Source organism: Arvicola amphibius, chromosome 13 (genome assembly GCF_903992535.2).
Source record: "Arvicola amphibius chromosome 13, mArvAmp1.2, whole genome shotgun sequence".
NCBI classification, from domain to species: Eukaryota; Metazoa; Chordata; class Mammalia; order Rodentia; family Cricetidae; genus Arvicola; species Arvicola amphibius.
Window position 1 is genome coordinate 68,145,447 of NC_052059.1, and position 15,112 is coordinate 68,160,558.

The following is a 15,112-nucleotide window of genomic DNA, read 5'->3' on the forward strand; positions in this document are numbered from 1 at the left end:
TTCAGGACCTAGGTTCTATTCCTAGATGGCTCACAACTTTAACTCCAGTCCCAGGGGATCTCATGCCCTCTTCTGACCTCCATGGGCACCAGGCCTGTTGTGCACAGACATACATGCAGGTACAACACCCATACATCAGAAGTTGAGAGCACTGACTGCTCTTCCAGAGGGCCCGGGTTCAATTCACAATACACACACAGCTGTTTGTAACTCCAATTCCAGGGAACCCTCATACAGACACACATGCAGGCAAAACACCAATGCACATAAGGTAATTAAAAAAACAATAGAATATACTGGGTGTGATGGTGCTCACAATCCCAGCACTTAGAACAGTGGCTCTCAACCTTCCTAATGCTGCAACGTTTTTTTTCTCACAATTCCTCATGTAGTGGCGACCACAACCATAAAATTATTTTGTTGCTACTCTGTAACTGTAATTTTGCTACTATTATGAATTGTGTTGTAAATAATGTTGTAATTTAAAAAATAGTAAGAGAGAGAAAGATGCCATGCGACAGAGCTCATGTGGAGGGGTATATTTTTGGGGGAGAGAAAACAGAAAATGGGAGAAAGGAAATAGGGGAGACTAGCCTCTGGGGACAGGAGCAGCAGGAGAGGCAGAGAGAAGAGGGGAGAGACAGGCAAAGAAGCAGAGAGAAGGAGAGAGAAAAAAAGGAACAGACAGACAAATACAGAAAGAGACAGGAAGTGGGCAGGGGTCTTTTAAAAATGTAGTGAATGTGCCCAGCAGGTTCTCCCAGTGGCTGCAGCCAAGAAGTAGCCTCTGGGAACCCCAAGGTCAGGCCAAGACAGATGCCTAAATACTAGCAAATACCTGATATGTGACCCCTGTAAAAGGGTTGTTAAACTCCAAAGGAGTCACAAGGTAGACAGGAGGATTAGGAAAGTCAGCGTCACCTTCAACTACATGAGACACTGAAAGCTAGTCTTGGCTTCATGAAGCCCTATCTCATAAAAGCCAAACAATGAAACTGAAAAGAAAATCTGATATAATATGTGTAGCACTAGCTGGCCTGGAAGGCAGAGAACCTGCCGCCTCTGCCTCCCAAGTGCTGGGATTAAAGGTGTGCGCTATTACACTTTTTCCTTTTAAGATTTATTTTATATGTACAAGTTCAGATCAGCACCACCTACCTGCCTAGTGTTTACAGAGGTTAGAAAAGAGAATCAAATCCCTTGAAACTGAAGTTATGAACCGTCGTAAGCCATCACGTGTATGCTGGAAATTAAACCTGGGTCTTCTGCAAGAACAAATGCTTTAAATTTCTAAGCCATCTCTTTAGCCTCAATGTCGTTTGTAAAAAGAAGCAATACTTGGCATAAGAACAGACAGGAGGACCAATGGAACCGAATAGAAGACCCGGATATCAATCCACACATCTTCAAACACCTGATCTTTGATAAAGAAGCAAAAAGTATCAAATGGAAAAAAGCAAGCATATTTAACAAGTGGTGCTAGCATAAATGGATATCAACATGCAGAAGAATGAAAACAGACCCATATCTATCACCATGCACAAAACTCAAGTCCAAATGGATCAAAGACCTCAAAATAAAGCCAGCCACACTGAACCTTATAGAAGAGAAAGTGGGAAGTACACTTGAATGCATTGGCACAGGGAACCACTTCCTAAATATAACCCCAGCAGCACAGACACTGAGAGAAACAATTAATAAATGGAACCTCCTGAAACTATAAAGCAAAGGACACGGTCAACAATACAAAACGACAGCCTACAGAATGGGAAAAGTTCTTCAATAACCCCACATCAGACAGAGGTCTGATCTCCAAAATATACAAAGAACTCAAGAAATTGGACACCAAAAGATCACATAATCCAATAAAAAAAATGGAGTACAGACAAACAGAGAACTCTCAACAGAAGAATCTAAAATGGCTGAAAGACGCTTAAGTAAAAGTTTAACATCTTTAGTCATCAGAGAAAAGCAAATCAAAACAACTCTGAGATTCCATCTTATACCTGTAAGAATGGCCAAGATCAAAAACACTGATGACAACTTACGCTGGAGAGGTTGTGGGGAAAAGGGAACACTTCTGCATTGCTGGTGGGAATGCAAGCTGGTACAACCTCTATGGATGTCAGTGTGGCAATTTCTCATAAAATTAGGAAACAACTTTCCTCAAGACCCAGCGATACCACTTTTGGGTATATATCCAAAGGATGCTCAATTGTGCCACAAGGACATGTGCTCAACTATGTTCATAGCAGCTTTGTTTGTCATAGCCAGAACCTGGAAACAACCCAAATGCCCCTTGACTGAAGAATGGATAAGGAAAATGTGGTACATTTACACAATGGAGTACTACACAGCAGAAAAAAAAATGACATCTTGAATTTAGCAGGAAAATGGAGCTAGAAAACATCATTTTGGGTGAGGTAACCCAGACACAGAAAGACAATTTATCACATGTACTCACGCATAGGTGGTTTTTTTCTAAAAAAATATTTATTTAGGGGCTGGAGAGATGGCTCAGTGGTTAAGAGCGTTGCCTGCTCTTCCAAAGGTCCTGAGTTCGGTTCCCAGCAACCACATGGTGGCTCACAACCATCTGCAGGCATACACATAGACAGAATATTGTATACATAATAAATAAATAAATAAATAAATATGAAAAATATTTATTTATTTATTATGTATACAATAGTCTGTCTGTGTGTATGTCTGAATGCCAGAAGAGGGCACCAGACCCCATTACAGATGGTTGTGAGCCACCATGTGGTTGCTAGGAATTGAACTCAGGGCCTTTGGAAGAGGAGGCAGTGCTCTTAACCTCTGAGCCATCTCTCCAGCCCTGCATAGGTGGTTTTTAAACATAAAGTAAAGAAAGCCAGCCTACAAACCACAATCCCAGAGAACTTAGACAACAATGTGGACACTAAGAGAGGCTTACATAGATACAATCTACATAGGAAGTAGAAAGTAGAAAAAGACAAGATCTCCTGAGTAAATTGGGAGCATGGGGACCTTGGGGAAGGGTTGAAGGGGAGAGAGGAGAGGCAGGGAGGGGAGCAGAGAAAAATGTAAAGCTCAATAAATATCAATTTTAAAAAAAGCAATACTTATTTTTACTTATGTGTATGAATGTTTTGCCTGCATGTAAGCCTGTGTTCTATGTGTGTGTGCAGTGCCTACAGAGGCCCTTTTGACCTGCTGTGTGGGTGCTAGGAACTGAATCAAGGTCCTCTGCAACAGCAGTAAGTACTCAACCACGGGTCCATCTCTCTAGCCCCTATAATGATGTCTTTTGATATGAAGAGATTTCTAATTTGAAGGCAGTCAAAATTTTCAATTATTTTATGGCTAGTATTCTATATGGGGAGCTATTTTTTTTGCTATTGTTCTTTTTGAAAAAAATTAATGTTCTTCTAAAAAGAATTGCTAAAAAAAAGTTGCCCACTTTTAAGTTACTTGTGATGCTCAAAATAAGATTGACGACAATAAAACTCATACACTCATTAACATAAAGGTTAAAAGCTGGGCATGGTGGACACACACACTTTTAATCCCAGCACTCAGGAAGCAGAGGCAGATGAAAGCCAGCCTGTACACATAGCAAGTGTGCCTCCAGCCAAGACTACATAGGGAAACCATCCCCCAAAGCAAAACCACCACCACCAAGAGGGAAAGAAATAAGAAGGCATTAAAAAAAAAAAAAAAATCACAGACCCAGCAGTTTGGGCACATGCCGTTAAGCAGCACTCAGGAGGCAGAGACAGGCAGAACTCAAGAATTCAAGGCCAGCCTGGTCTACAGAATGAGTTCCGGGACGGCCAGGGCTACACAGGGAAACCCTGCCTAATAAATAAATAAATAAATAAATAAATAAATAAATAAATAAATACAACAATAGAACCCAGGCCTAAAGGATGCTACTGAATTTAAGCTTAAACTGTAGCTGTGTCACCCTCACTAAACATAGGGCAGATGCAAGTCTGGAAACTTCCTCCCTCCCCCCACCCCCGCAGTGCTGCAACACAGCAGGTGAGAGCTCCACTGCCCAGCCATAGTTCCTGGGTGTGAAAGGGGCCACCTATCATGTTATCATGTTCAACTGCATAAAAGGGGCTGGTGCTGGGCTAAATTGGAAAACCATTTCTCTCTCTCTCTCTCTCTCCTTCCCTCCCTCCCTCCCTCCCTCTCTCTCCCCCTCCCTCCTCTCCCTCTCCCTCTCTCTCTTTTGGTGACAGAGTCTTTCTATGGTGCTCTGGAAGTCCTGGAACTATGTAGGCCAGGCTAGGCTCAAACTCAGAGATCTGCCTGCCTCTGCCCCCCAAGTGCTGAGATTAAGCAGGTGTGTAATAATTCACCCAGCCTTGTATTTACTTTTAAAATGCATTGTTTATGAATAAGGACTATGTGAGGTTTACAGCACTTCAAACAATGAAATTAGACCAAAGAGACCTCATTTGGAAGGAACAAGTGCAAGACTGAGTTTCTTTCCAATTCTGAGTCACACTTTCCGTTGCTTAGGAGATATTCAATAACTGAAAATTAAAAAACAAACTAGCAGCTGGGTGGTGATGGCACATGCCTTTAGTCCCAGCACTCGAAAGGTAGAGGACAGCCAGAGATCTATACAATGAGTTCCAGGACAGCCTGAGTTACATGATAAGATTATCTTTAAAAAAACAAACTAGCAACTACTCACTGTCAATCTATCTCTCAACTGTGCAAATGTTAAGGATTTATTATAGGATAAATTCTCAAAACAACAACTTTTGGTGCAAAAAAAAAAGAGCAAATGATTCACATCGCTTTAGGAGCGGGAGGAGTATATAATTCTCAAAAGAAGGTCCAAGGCTCAAGTGCTCAAAAATGGGGAAATTTTCATACATTGCACCTTTTACTTTTGATTTGCCTAATATAAGTGTCATGCTTATAGTAGGAAAATCTGTCAACCAAGTTTTCTGGAATACATTAGAACAGTGGTACTCAACCTCCCTAACTTTAATACACTTCCTCGTGTTGTGGTGACCAACCATAAAATTATTTTGTTGCTACTTTATAACTGCAATTTTGTGAGTTATGAATCATATTGTAAATATCTGATTTGCGCCCCCTATGAAAGGGTCGCTGGACTCTCAAAGGGGTGCGACCCACGGGTTGAGAATCGCTGTCTTACAGGCTCCAGTAACCAATTTTTCTACTTCACACTATCTTGAAAGAACAAAACTAACAAACCCTATTATTATAGTTATTTGACAACTGTGACCCAAAATAAAAGTAAACTCAAAGTTTATAATCACTAGCAAACAGGTATGATGTATACTCCTTTTATGTTCTCTGGCAGTCATTTCCTTCTGTCCTTCGTTAGCAAAGCAAGCAGAAACCACGTTGGTAAAAGCAACCATTTTTCATCAGAAATTTCAAATTAAAAAAAAGACCCCTACAGAATTTAAGAATTAACACCTGTCCGAGGTTATTGCTAGATAAACTTTCTTATCTCGGTTTCTTTACTGAAGAATTTTTCTTCTTTGCTCTCTTCCAAGGTTGCTGCGACTATTTCACCCTAACCAATGCAGACAATCCCATTCGTTCTTCGCATTAAGAACCGGAATCCTTCCTTAAATAGGCACTCTCTTCGACACCCTGGTTTTCTGATGACAATCGCTTCCCGTTCGTCGTCCCCCTCCCCCGCCCCAACCCCGACAGTCGTCTCCGAGGCTCTGGAAGCCTCGGTCGCCATCCACCCCAACCGCTGCCCTGGCCCTTCCGCGCCCCAGCGTCGCCAGCCCCTGCTCACCTCGGCCCCTGACAGGAACGGATGCGAGGGCCCAGTGATCGTCAGGTAATTGTCATTTCCTCCGGGAAACTGTAAACCAAAAACAGCCACGGGGATAAGCGAGCGCCGCAGGGGCGGGCTGAGGCCCTCCCGAGCCCCCTCGGCTTCCACCTAGCCGGCCCTCCCGACGCGGCGCCTACCTCCATCTTCACGGCACCACTTAGCGGCGTCTCCGCGTCCGCATCGCTCTCACCGGCCCAGCCGGGTTCCGAACGCGTCACTTCCTCAAGGAGGCGCGTCGCTGTCCGCTGATTGGACGGAACCAAATCGCGAGCCGAGCTGCCCGCGGGCTCGCTGTCGCCCCCTGGAGCTTGGTGGGATGATGGCATGGACGAGAGCGCGGGGCGGCCCTAGAGGCGGCGTCGGGTTCTCGGGAGCCAGCGAGGATTCCTGCGGAGAGCAATAGAGACGCGGCCCGAGCTAGAAGGGCTGGAGCGGAGGCAAAGAGGGAGAGCGGGAGATTGGGTGGCTAGAGAGGTCGGAGGTGAGTGTCTGGAGGCATCAGGCGGACCCGGAACGCAGACGCCTCGGGACCATGACTTACGCCTATCTCTTCAAGTACATCATCATCGGAGACACAGGTAACCCGCGGGGCGCCGCCGGCTGGGCCCGGGCGGCGAGCCCACCTCCGAAAGCGGTCTGGGGGCGGGGCGGGGCGAGCGGAGGGGGCGGGGCGAGCTCCGGGGGCGGGGCTCTGTCCTCTGCCTGGACCCGGGTGGCGTGTCCAGTGCGCACCGTCCTTTTTCAGGTGTGGGGAAGTCGTGCCTCCTCCTGCAGTTCACCGATAAGCGGTTCCAGCCCGTGCACGACCTCACAATAGGTAAGCGTATCCCCTCGTTCCAGAACAGAGGAAAGCTGTCTGACTGAACTGCTCAAGGAGCAAGTTCACAGCCTCGGTGTTCTAAGTAAAAAGTTACGCCTCCCTGCCTTAGTCCGAAGGCATGGTATATGAAAAACGATAAAAGCTGGTAATAGAGGATAAATAACTGAAAGGTGACTTTAGAGATGGACGTGAGATAAACACTAGTTGCCATAACATTTTTTTCTTCAAATGCAACTTGTATGTTTATGGAAAAATCCCACGAAAACACAACTACTTATTCAAAAACAAATCTGTTCTTAACTACCAACCTCACGTTTATCGAAGTAAACACGGACAAACGATTCTTTTTGTGTTGGAGAGGAAAAAGTCCATTTAAGAGCCATCCCAGTCCTTCCTTCTCTTCCTCCTCCCATTTCTCATTCTCATGCTTTTTGAGACAGGTTCTGCCCTTGTGGTCCAGGCTAGCCGCAGAGTCACTCTCTAATGCACACTGACCATGAGTTCCCATAGATTCTCCTGCCTCAGCCACCGAGTGTTGTGATTACAGGCATGCACTGTCACACGGGCTTCATTTTGTTTTTGTGCCAGATATTGGCTTTGAACTCCTTGTGTAACCTGAAAATGACCTTGAACAGGTCTTAATCTTACTGCGCCTTCACCTTCTAAATGCTGGAATTAATTGTGCTCAACCTGGTTGTTTTTTGTTGTTGTTTTAGTTTCTTATTTATTATTATTATTATTATTATTATTATTATTATTATTATTATTATTATTATTGGTTTTTCGGGACAGGGTTTCTCTGTGTAGCCCTAGTTGTCCTGGAACTAGCTCTGTAGACCAGACTGATCAAACTTTTTTTTTTCTTTTTGGTTTCTTGAGACAGGGTTTCTCTGTAGCTTTTGGAGCCTGTCCTAGAACCAGCTCTTGTAGACCAGGCTGGCCTCGAACTCACAGAGATCCGCCTGCCTCTGCCTCCCGAGTGCTGGGATTAAAGGGGTGTGCCGCCACCACCTGGCTGAAATTATATTCTTAACTATTTTGAAAGAATGGAAAACTGACAGAACTGACAATGATTTTTTTTTTTCGAAAAGTACCTTTTGATTTTTGATGAGGTAACAGGTAGAAACAATTTTTTTATCTTTCTTATAGATTGTAGCACTTAAAAGTAGAAATATTATATAGAGAGAGGATATCTACATAGGATGACTGAATTAGTATTATAGCATTTCTGAAGGTAAACTGGATTAGTTATCTTGAAAATCTGAATTCCTTGTGCTATGTGTAAAATACCATTTGAAATAGAAAAGGGGACAAATTGTCTGACTTATGATGCAATGTTTTTAACATGACTGTTTTTGGAATATTGTCCTTGAGATGAATTTTACCTTGAAACAGAATGACAAAAGCATTATGTTTGCCTGTTTCCATACTGCTTTGAAAGAGGCAATTTCTGGTGAACTCTGGGAATTACTGGTGGTTGAAGATATTTTGTCCTTGAACAAGGCAGCCTTTTTCCTTTCTTTCTCCTTTCTTCCTTTTTTCTCTCTCTTTTTTTCTTTTTAATGTGTGTTGTGTTTTTTTCAAGACAGGGTTTCTCTGCAAATAACAGCCTTGGCAATCCCAAAACTTGCTCTGTAGACCAGACTGGCCTTGAACTCACAGAACTCCAGCTGCCTGTTGTCAACTTTCTTAATTGCAAATGAAAATAATTTTAGAATTTCAGTAAAGAAGTACTGATTCAGGCCGGGCAGTGGTGGCGCACGCCTTTAATCCCAGCACTCGGGAGGCAGAGGCAGGCGGATCTCTGTGAGTTCGAGGCCAGCCTGGTCTACAAGAGCTAGTTCCAGGACAGGCTCTAAAAAAGCTACAGAGAAACCCTGTCTCGAAAAACCAAAAAAAGAAAAAAGAAAAAAAAAAAAAGAAGTACTGATTCAGGACTGGAGAGATGGCATAGCAGTTAAGAGCACTGGCTGCATATATGTATACAGATGTCTACAGGGTCCCCTGGAGCTGGAGTTAAAGGTGCTTGTGAGCCGTCAGGCATGGGAACCAAACTCTGGTCCTCTCCAAGAGCAGCAAGTGCTCTTAACTACTGAGCCATCTCTGCAGAGCCCCGCCTCCAGGTCTTTTTTTTTTTTTTAAGATTTATTTATTTATTTTATATGCATTGGTGTTTTGCCTGCTTGTATGTCTGTATGAGGGTGTTGGATCCTCCGGAACTGGAGTTACAGATAGCTGTGAGCTGGCATATGGGTGCTGGGAATTGAACCAGGGTCCTCTGGAATCGCAGCCAGTGCTCTTAACCTCTGAACCATTTCTCCAGCCCTGCATTCTCAACCAGGGACATTTTTGTTTTGTTTGTTTTTTTGTGAGACAGGGTTTCTCTATGTAGCTTTGGATTCTGTCCTGTCTTAGAATTCACTCTGTAGATCGGGGTGGCCTCTAACTCAAAGAGATCCACCTGCTTCTGTCTCCTGAGTGCTGGGATTAAAGTTGTGTGCCACCACTGCCTGGCCCCAGGGTCTTAATACAGTAAATTTTGTCCTGATTTTAAAATCAGAACAGTGAGAATATTTGTATTTTTAAATTTTAATTAGCTTTATTCCCTTATTCCCTTGGGTGTATTACCACTTAGGATCCACTTATTTATTCTTGGTGCAAGGGATTAAACCAAGAGACTATAATCTTTTGCAATTGCACAACCGCTGAGTTATACATAGAGATGTAGAATGGGATTTTTTTTCAACCTGTGCAACCTCTGGCCAACCTTGAATTTGTTATACAAGTGATGATGACCTTGAACTTCTGATCCTAGTTCTCCTACTGCCTCTACCTCTTGAGAGCTGGGATCACAGTCATGTACAGTAAAGCGGTTTCCGTGTGTGTGTGTGTGTGTGTGTCCAGTCCTCTACAAGAGCAGTACCTGCTTTTCTTTCTTTTTTGCAAAGATTTATTTATTTATTACATATACAGTATTCTGTCTACATGTATGCCTGCACGCCAGAGGACACAAAATCTCATTACAGATGACTGTGAGCCACCATGTGGGTGCTGGGAATTGAACTCAGGACCTCTGGAAGAGCAGTCAGTGCCCTTAACTTCTGAGCCATCTCTCCAACCCCATGCTCAATTTTGTTTAGTTCTAGGGATTGAGTCCAGGGCCTCATGCATGCTAGGCAAGTTCTTTATCAAGTGAGTGACATCCCCCTAGTCCCTGGATTTTTAATTCTAGAAAAGAAGTCCAAAGGAATACAAACTTAATTGAGCAATAAATAGCAGTAATGGGCTGAATGTCAGTGAGTGAAGACAAAACACTTTGTGGGAAAGTATGCACCTCCAGATTAACATGCATGTGTTCCTAACATCTGTATCTGTTCTCGGTCTTCACTGACAGGTGTGGAGTTTGGAGCGCGTATGGTCAACATTGATGGAAAACAAATCAAACTGCAAATCTGGGATACGGTAAGAGAGGGCAAAATAATTTAACACCAGACCAAGACCCAGTTGTAACAGTAAAAGCTAATGTAGCCATGTGTGGTGCCATACGCCTGTAGATTGAAAGCTGTAGGATGAGGCTTGAAGTTGAAGAAAGGTCAAGCCGGGAGGGATTACATACTGAGATACTCAGATGAAAAAAAGCATACTTTTTGTAAGTGGCTCAATTTTGTGTGCCAGTGGTGGTGTGTATTCAGTCACAGCCCTCAGGACACAGAGGCAGGCAGATCTTTGTGAGTTCAAGTCCAGCATAGTCTACAAAGCAACTTCCAGGACAACCAGGGCTAAACAGTGAAATCCTGTCTTGAACCCCCCCCCCAAAGAGACACAAGTAATACAGTAAAATATAAAAAACAAAGTTTATGTAGCAAAAAGTGCATTTCCCTATCATAGGATCCTTTTTTGTCCCACACTGTGGCTATTCTGCCAGAGGATCCACTGTTAATGATTTAGTGTATGTTTTCAGACTTCTGTGCATTTAAATTTATAAATAATAGGCATTTTGCCAAGAATGATGGTGCACACCTTTAATCCCAGCACTGGGGAGACAGAGACAAACAAGATCTCTGTGTTAGAGGCCAGACTGGCCTACCTAGTGAGTTCTAGTACAGCCAGGCTACAGAGTGAGACCTGTCTCAATAAAACAAATAAATATAAATAAGTAAATAAAGTACAAGTATACAGTAGTTGTTTTCTTTATGTTTACAATGTTCTGCCTGCCTGTATGCCTACAGGCCAGCAGAGGGCACCAGTTCTCATTACAGATGGTTATGAGTCACTATGTGGTAGCTGAGAATTGAACTCGGCCTTCCCTCCAGCCCAAGATTTTTCAAAGACTTTTTAAAATTTATTTACTACTTGTGTGTGGCAAGATATGCGTGCAACCTGGTACATGTGGAAGTGAGATGCCTGCTTTGTGGAGCGGTCCTCCTCCCAGCTTTCCTAGGGCTCCCGGGACCACGTGTTGTCACAGACGTGTGTATGGATTGGTGGATGTTTAGGTTGTTTCTAGCTTTTAGCCATTGCACAGCTTATTAAACACTCTTTTATTATAATATTATACAAATATTTGAGAATTTTTGTGGGCTGTCTTCCTAGAAATAGGAAGACAGCCAAAAAAAAAAAAAAAAAAAAAAAACTTTTTTAGGGCAAAGTTTGACTTGGTTTAACACAATTGTTCCTAATCTAGAGAAATTGCCTTTGTGTGCAATGTTTCATTTATATTATTCCTTCCTTAAAGGAAAATATTGTAGTCTCTATTCTAGTTAAGGAGAACTAGAAAATAGTTCAAAATATTTAGCTAAGGTCTCTTCCTGTTTTTATTTAATTCTTATTATTTGACCATGTTTTTTTTTCTCAGACTTGCCTCATTTGGCCAGTTGTTGTTTTTAGCACTCTGCCCCCATGATGCCTATGGACTATGACTTCATTGTTAGGACTCGCGCCCTGTTTCAGTCCCCGCATGCTCCCTTCTGCTGCTGTTCTGAGGCCATTGTCATTCTTCACTCAGAACTTGATGGTATTTCCCATCCAAGAGTTCAAGATAAAAAAAGACCAGTATAAGTTAGCTTCTACATTTTTGACTTAAGTTAATGTCATTTAATTTTTTCTTTCTAAAAACAGGACCTCAGATAGCCCAGGTAGCTGTGTAGCTAAGGATAACCTTGAACTCCTTATTCTCCTGCCTTCATCCCAATTACAGGTGTGTGCCACCATATCTGTATTTTAAAAAAAAAATAGATGTTTTAGTTCCAAGAATAAAATCTAGTAGATACCAGCTAGTAATATGGCCAGGGCCATGTGCTTGATGGCTTTTTTTTGAGACAGGGTTTCTCTGTATAATACTGGCTGTCCTGAAATTTATTCTAAGACCAGCCTGTCCTTGGCCTTGAACTCCTGTAGATCCACCTGCCTCTGCCTCCCAAATGGACTTTTTTTTTGCCTTAAGTGATGACATGAGAAATGGTTGGGTCATGAAGAAAGTTTAGAGCCACAAATGTATGTTATGTGGATAGGATCTTTAAGAACTACATGGTAGGGCTGGAGAAATGGCTCAGCAGTCAAGAGCACTGGCTGCTCTTCTAAGGGACATGGGTTCAACTCCCGGCACCCCCATGGCAGCTCGCAACTGTCTGTAACTCCAGTTGCAGGGGATCTGGCACCCTTACACAGACATCTATGCAGGCAAAACACCAATGCACATAAAATAAAATAAAAATCATTAAAAATTTTAAAAGAAGAACTGCATGGCAAGCTCGGCATGTTGTGGCATGCCATCTCAGCACCAGGAGGCAGAGGCCAGCCTGGTCTACATAGAGTTCCAGGCTAGCCAGTACAATGAAACAAACAAACAGACAAAAAAAACAACAACAAAAAAAAAAAACAAGCAGATAACACTTGCCCCCCACACACCAACAAAGCAACAACAAAAATCAAAACAGAAAGCAGCATCTGGCTTATAGCTGATATTTCAAACTCTATATCTTACTCTCTGGTGGGAGAAATTAAAAAGCTATAAAGTCTCTTCACCAGAGATCCATGTAGCACTCGATGTGGTGACTGGCCTACACCTGTGTCCCACTTATTGTTCTATTGCTGTGAGACGAGATAGCGACCAAGACAGTTCTCAGAAAGAGAGCACTGAACTGGGCGCTCGCTCATCGCGACCAAGACAGTTCTCAGAAAGAGCACTGAACTGGTTGCTCGCTCATAGTGACCAAGACAGTTCTCAGAGAGAGAGCACTGAACTGGGCGCTCGCTCATCGCAACCAAGACAGTTCTCAGAAAGAGCACTGAACTGGTTGCTCGCTCATAGTGACCAAGACAGTTCTCAGAAAGAGAGCACTGAACTGGTTGCTCGCTCATAGTGACCAAGACAGTTCTCAGAAAGAGCACTGAACTGGGTGCTCGCTCATCGCGACCAAGACAGCTCTTAGAAAGAGAGCACTGAACTAGGTGCTTGCTCACAGTTACAGACGGTAGTCAGTGGTCATCAGAGCAGGGACAGCAACTGAGAGCTTCAGTTAGAGCCCAACCCCATGGACACACTTCCTCCTACAAGGCCACACCTCCTAATCCTTCTCAAACAGTTCTACTAACTGGGGACCAAACATTCAAACATATGAGCCTATGGGGTCATTCTCTTTCACACAACCTGTATGCCGGTCCCTAACAGGCTGGAGCAGGAGCTCCTTGAATTCATGGCTGACTGAGCTACATTGAAAGTTGTAGACTAGTCAAGCTACAGAGTGACTCAGATTCACAAAATAAAACCCAGAACAATGATGGAGGAGTGTCTATGTATTACTTTCATTGATTAATAAAGAAACTGCCTTGGCCCCTTTAATAGGACAGAAAATTAGGTAGGCGGAGTAGACAGAACAGAATTGTGGGAGAAAGAAAGCCGAGTCAGGCAGACGCTTCAGGCAGTCGCCATAGTCAGTCTCCATGCTTCTCTCCAATACAGACACAGGTTAAGATCTCTCCTGGTAAGCGACTACCTCGTGGTGCTATATAGATTACTAAATATGGGTTAAAGCAAGATATGAAAAGTTAGCCAATAAGAGGCTAAAACTAATGGGCCAGGCAGTGTTTAAATGAATACAGTTTCTGTGTAATTATCTCGGGTGTAAATCTAGCCTGGTGGCGAGACGCAGCCCTGTTGTTCCATCTACAGAACAAGAAAACTCCATGTGGGGCTAGAGAGATGGCTCAGAGGTTAAGAGCACTGGCTGCTCTTCCAGAGGTCCTGAGTTCAATTCCCAGCAACCACATGGTGGCTCACAACCATCTGTACTGAGATCTGGTGCCCTCTTCTGGCATGCGGGCATATATTAAGGCAAAATGTTGTATACATAATAAATAAATAAATCTTTAAAAAAAAAGAAAAAAGAAAACTCCATGTTAGTTGTTTGCCTCTTCAAACAACTGAGCATGGACAAGGATATCTGAGACTGATGTAGACCCACCTAAGTTGAAGTGGACAGCCTTCCTAGTATCCTGGCTTCAATGTTCCTGAATTTGACTGAGACGAAAAGTAGAGATTGGATGTTGAGGAGTTTCCTGGTCCTATGCTGGAAGTCACTGTCTTTCTTTGTGTTGTTTACTTCCCCACCCCATTTATCCCCCGCCACATACACACCTTGCTTTTTTGAATCAGGGTCTCACTGTGTAGCTTTGGCTGGGGTAGCAGTCTCATTTTTTTCCTCTCTCAGCCTCCTATGTGTGTGGCAGCTTACCTTAGAAGGAATAAGGAGGAAGATTTTCAATAGAATAGAAGAGAGCAAAAAGAGATGAGTCTAGTGTGGTGGCACACACCTTTAATCCCAGCACTTGGGAGGCAGAGGCAGGCAGATCTCTGTGAGTTTGAGGCCAGCCTGGTCTACAAGAGCTAGTTCCAGGACAGGCTCCAAAAGCTACAGAGAAACCCTGTCTCAAAAAGCCAATAAATAAATAAATGAATGAATGAATGAATGAATGAATAAATAAATAAATGATAAGAGTAAACAAGACCCCAAAGGAGCTAGGGTATATTATATGGCAGAGTAAATATAAAATTCTACGGAGCCCTTAGTGGACAAAGGTGCTTTTCAAATCTTACAATTGTATCTAGAATCACCAGTAAAAGGCTAAGGAATTGTGTGATGCTTACAGAGCCTCACATGTTGTCCATCTAGGGAGACGACCACTGTAAGGTAGCAGACTCTTTTATACCCTAATTTAAATTGTAAAGCCCCAAAGCCACAGAGAACCCCTGTCTTGAAAAACAAAAAAAAAAGTATCTAGAGCCCTGGAGGAATTAATTGCTCAGTTATGAATAACACAATATTTTGGTCCCATTACAAATGAAACAAGATTAGGAACAGGATTGTTGGTTTGTTTGTTTTTCTTTTTTTAATATTTTTTTATGTATGTATGTATACAATATTCTGTCTGTGTGTATGCCTGCAGGCCAGAAGAAGACA

At 43.0% G+C, this 15,112-nt stretch overlaps 2 protein-coding genes across 3 annotated transcripts in view; one reads left to right on the forward strand and one right to left on the reverse strand.

Annotated features, from left to right (window-relative positions):
• Tox4 (TOX high mobility group box family member 4) overlaps window positions 1-6,474 on the reverse strand; it is a 17,183-nt gene extending 10,709 nt beyond the window's left edge. The window contains exons 1-3 of one of the 2 annotated variants that reach the window (XM_038309569.1): window positions 6,375-6,474; window positions 5,971-6,220; window positions 5,792-5,860 (exon numbers count right to left, since the gene is read on the reverse strand). In XM_038309569.1, the coding sequence (XP_038165497.1) occupies window positions 5,792-5,860; window positions 5,971-6,159 (258 nt within the window). In that variant the 5' untranslated portion in view covers window positions 6,160-6,220; window positions 6,375-6,474. Of the gene's footprint in view, window positions 1-5,791; window positions 5,861-5,970 lie in introns of both variants that reach the window. The other variant, XM_042054069.1, reaches the window with a different exon arrangement.
• Window positions 6,129-15,112, forward strand: part of Rab2b (RAB2B, member RAS oncogene family) — a 22,592-nt gene continuing 13,608 nt past the window's right edge. Inside the window, exons 1-3 of the mRNA XM_038309572.1 lie at window positions 6,129-6,411; window positions 6,579-6,650; window positions 10,048-10,115. Of these exons, the coding sequence (XP_038165500.1) occupies window positions 6,366-6,411; window positions 6,579-6,650; window positions 10,048-10,115 (186 nt within the window). The 5' untranslated portion in view covers window positions 6,129-6,365. The remainder of the gene's footprint in view (window positions 6,412-6,578; window positions 6,651-10,047; window positions 10,116-15,112) is intronic.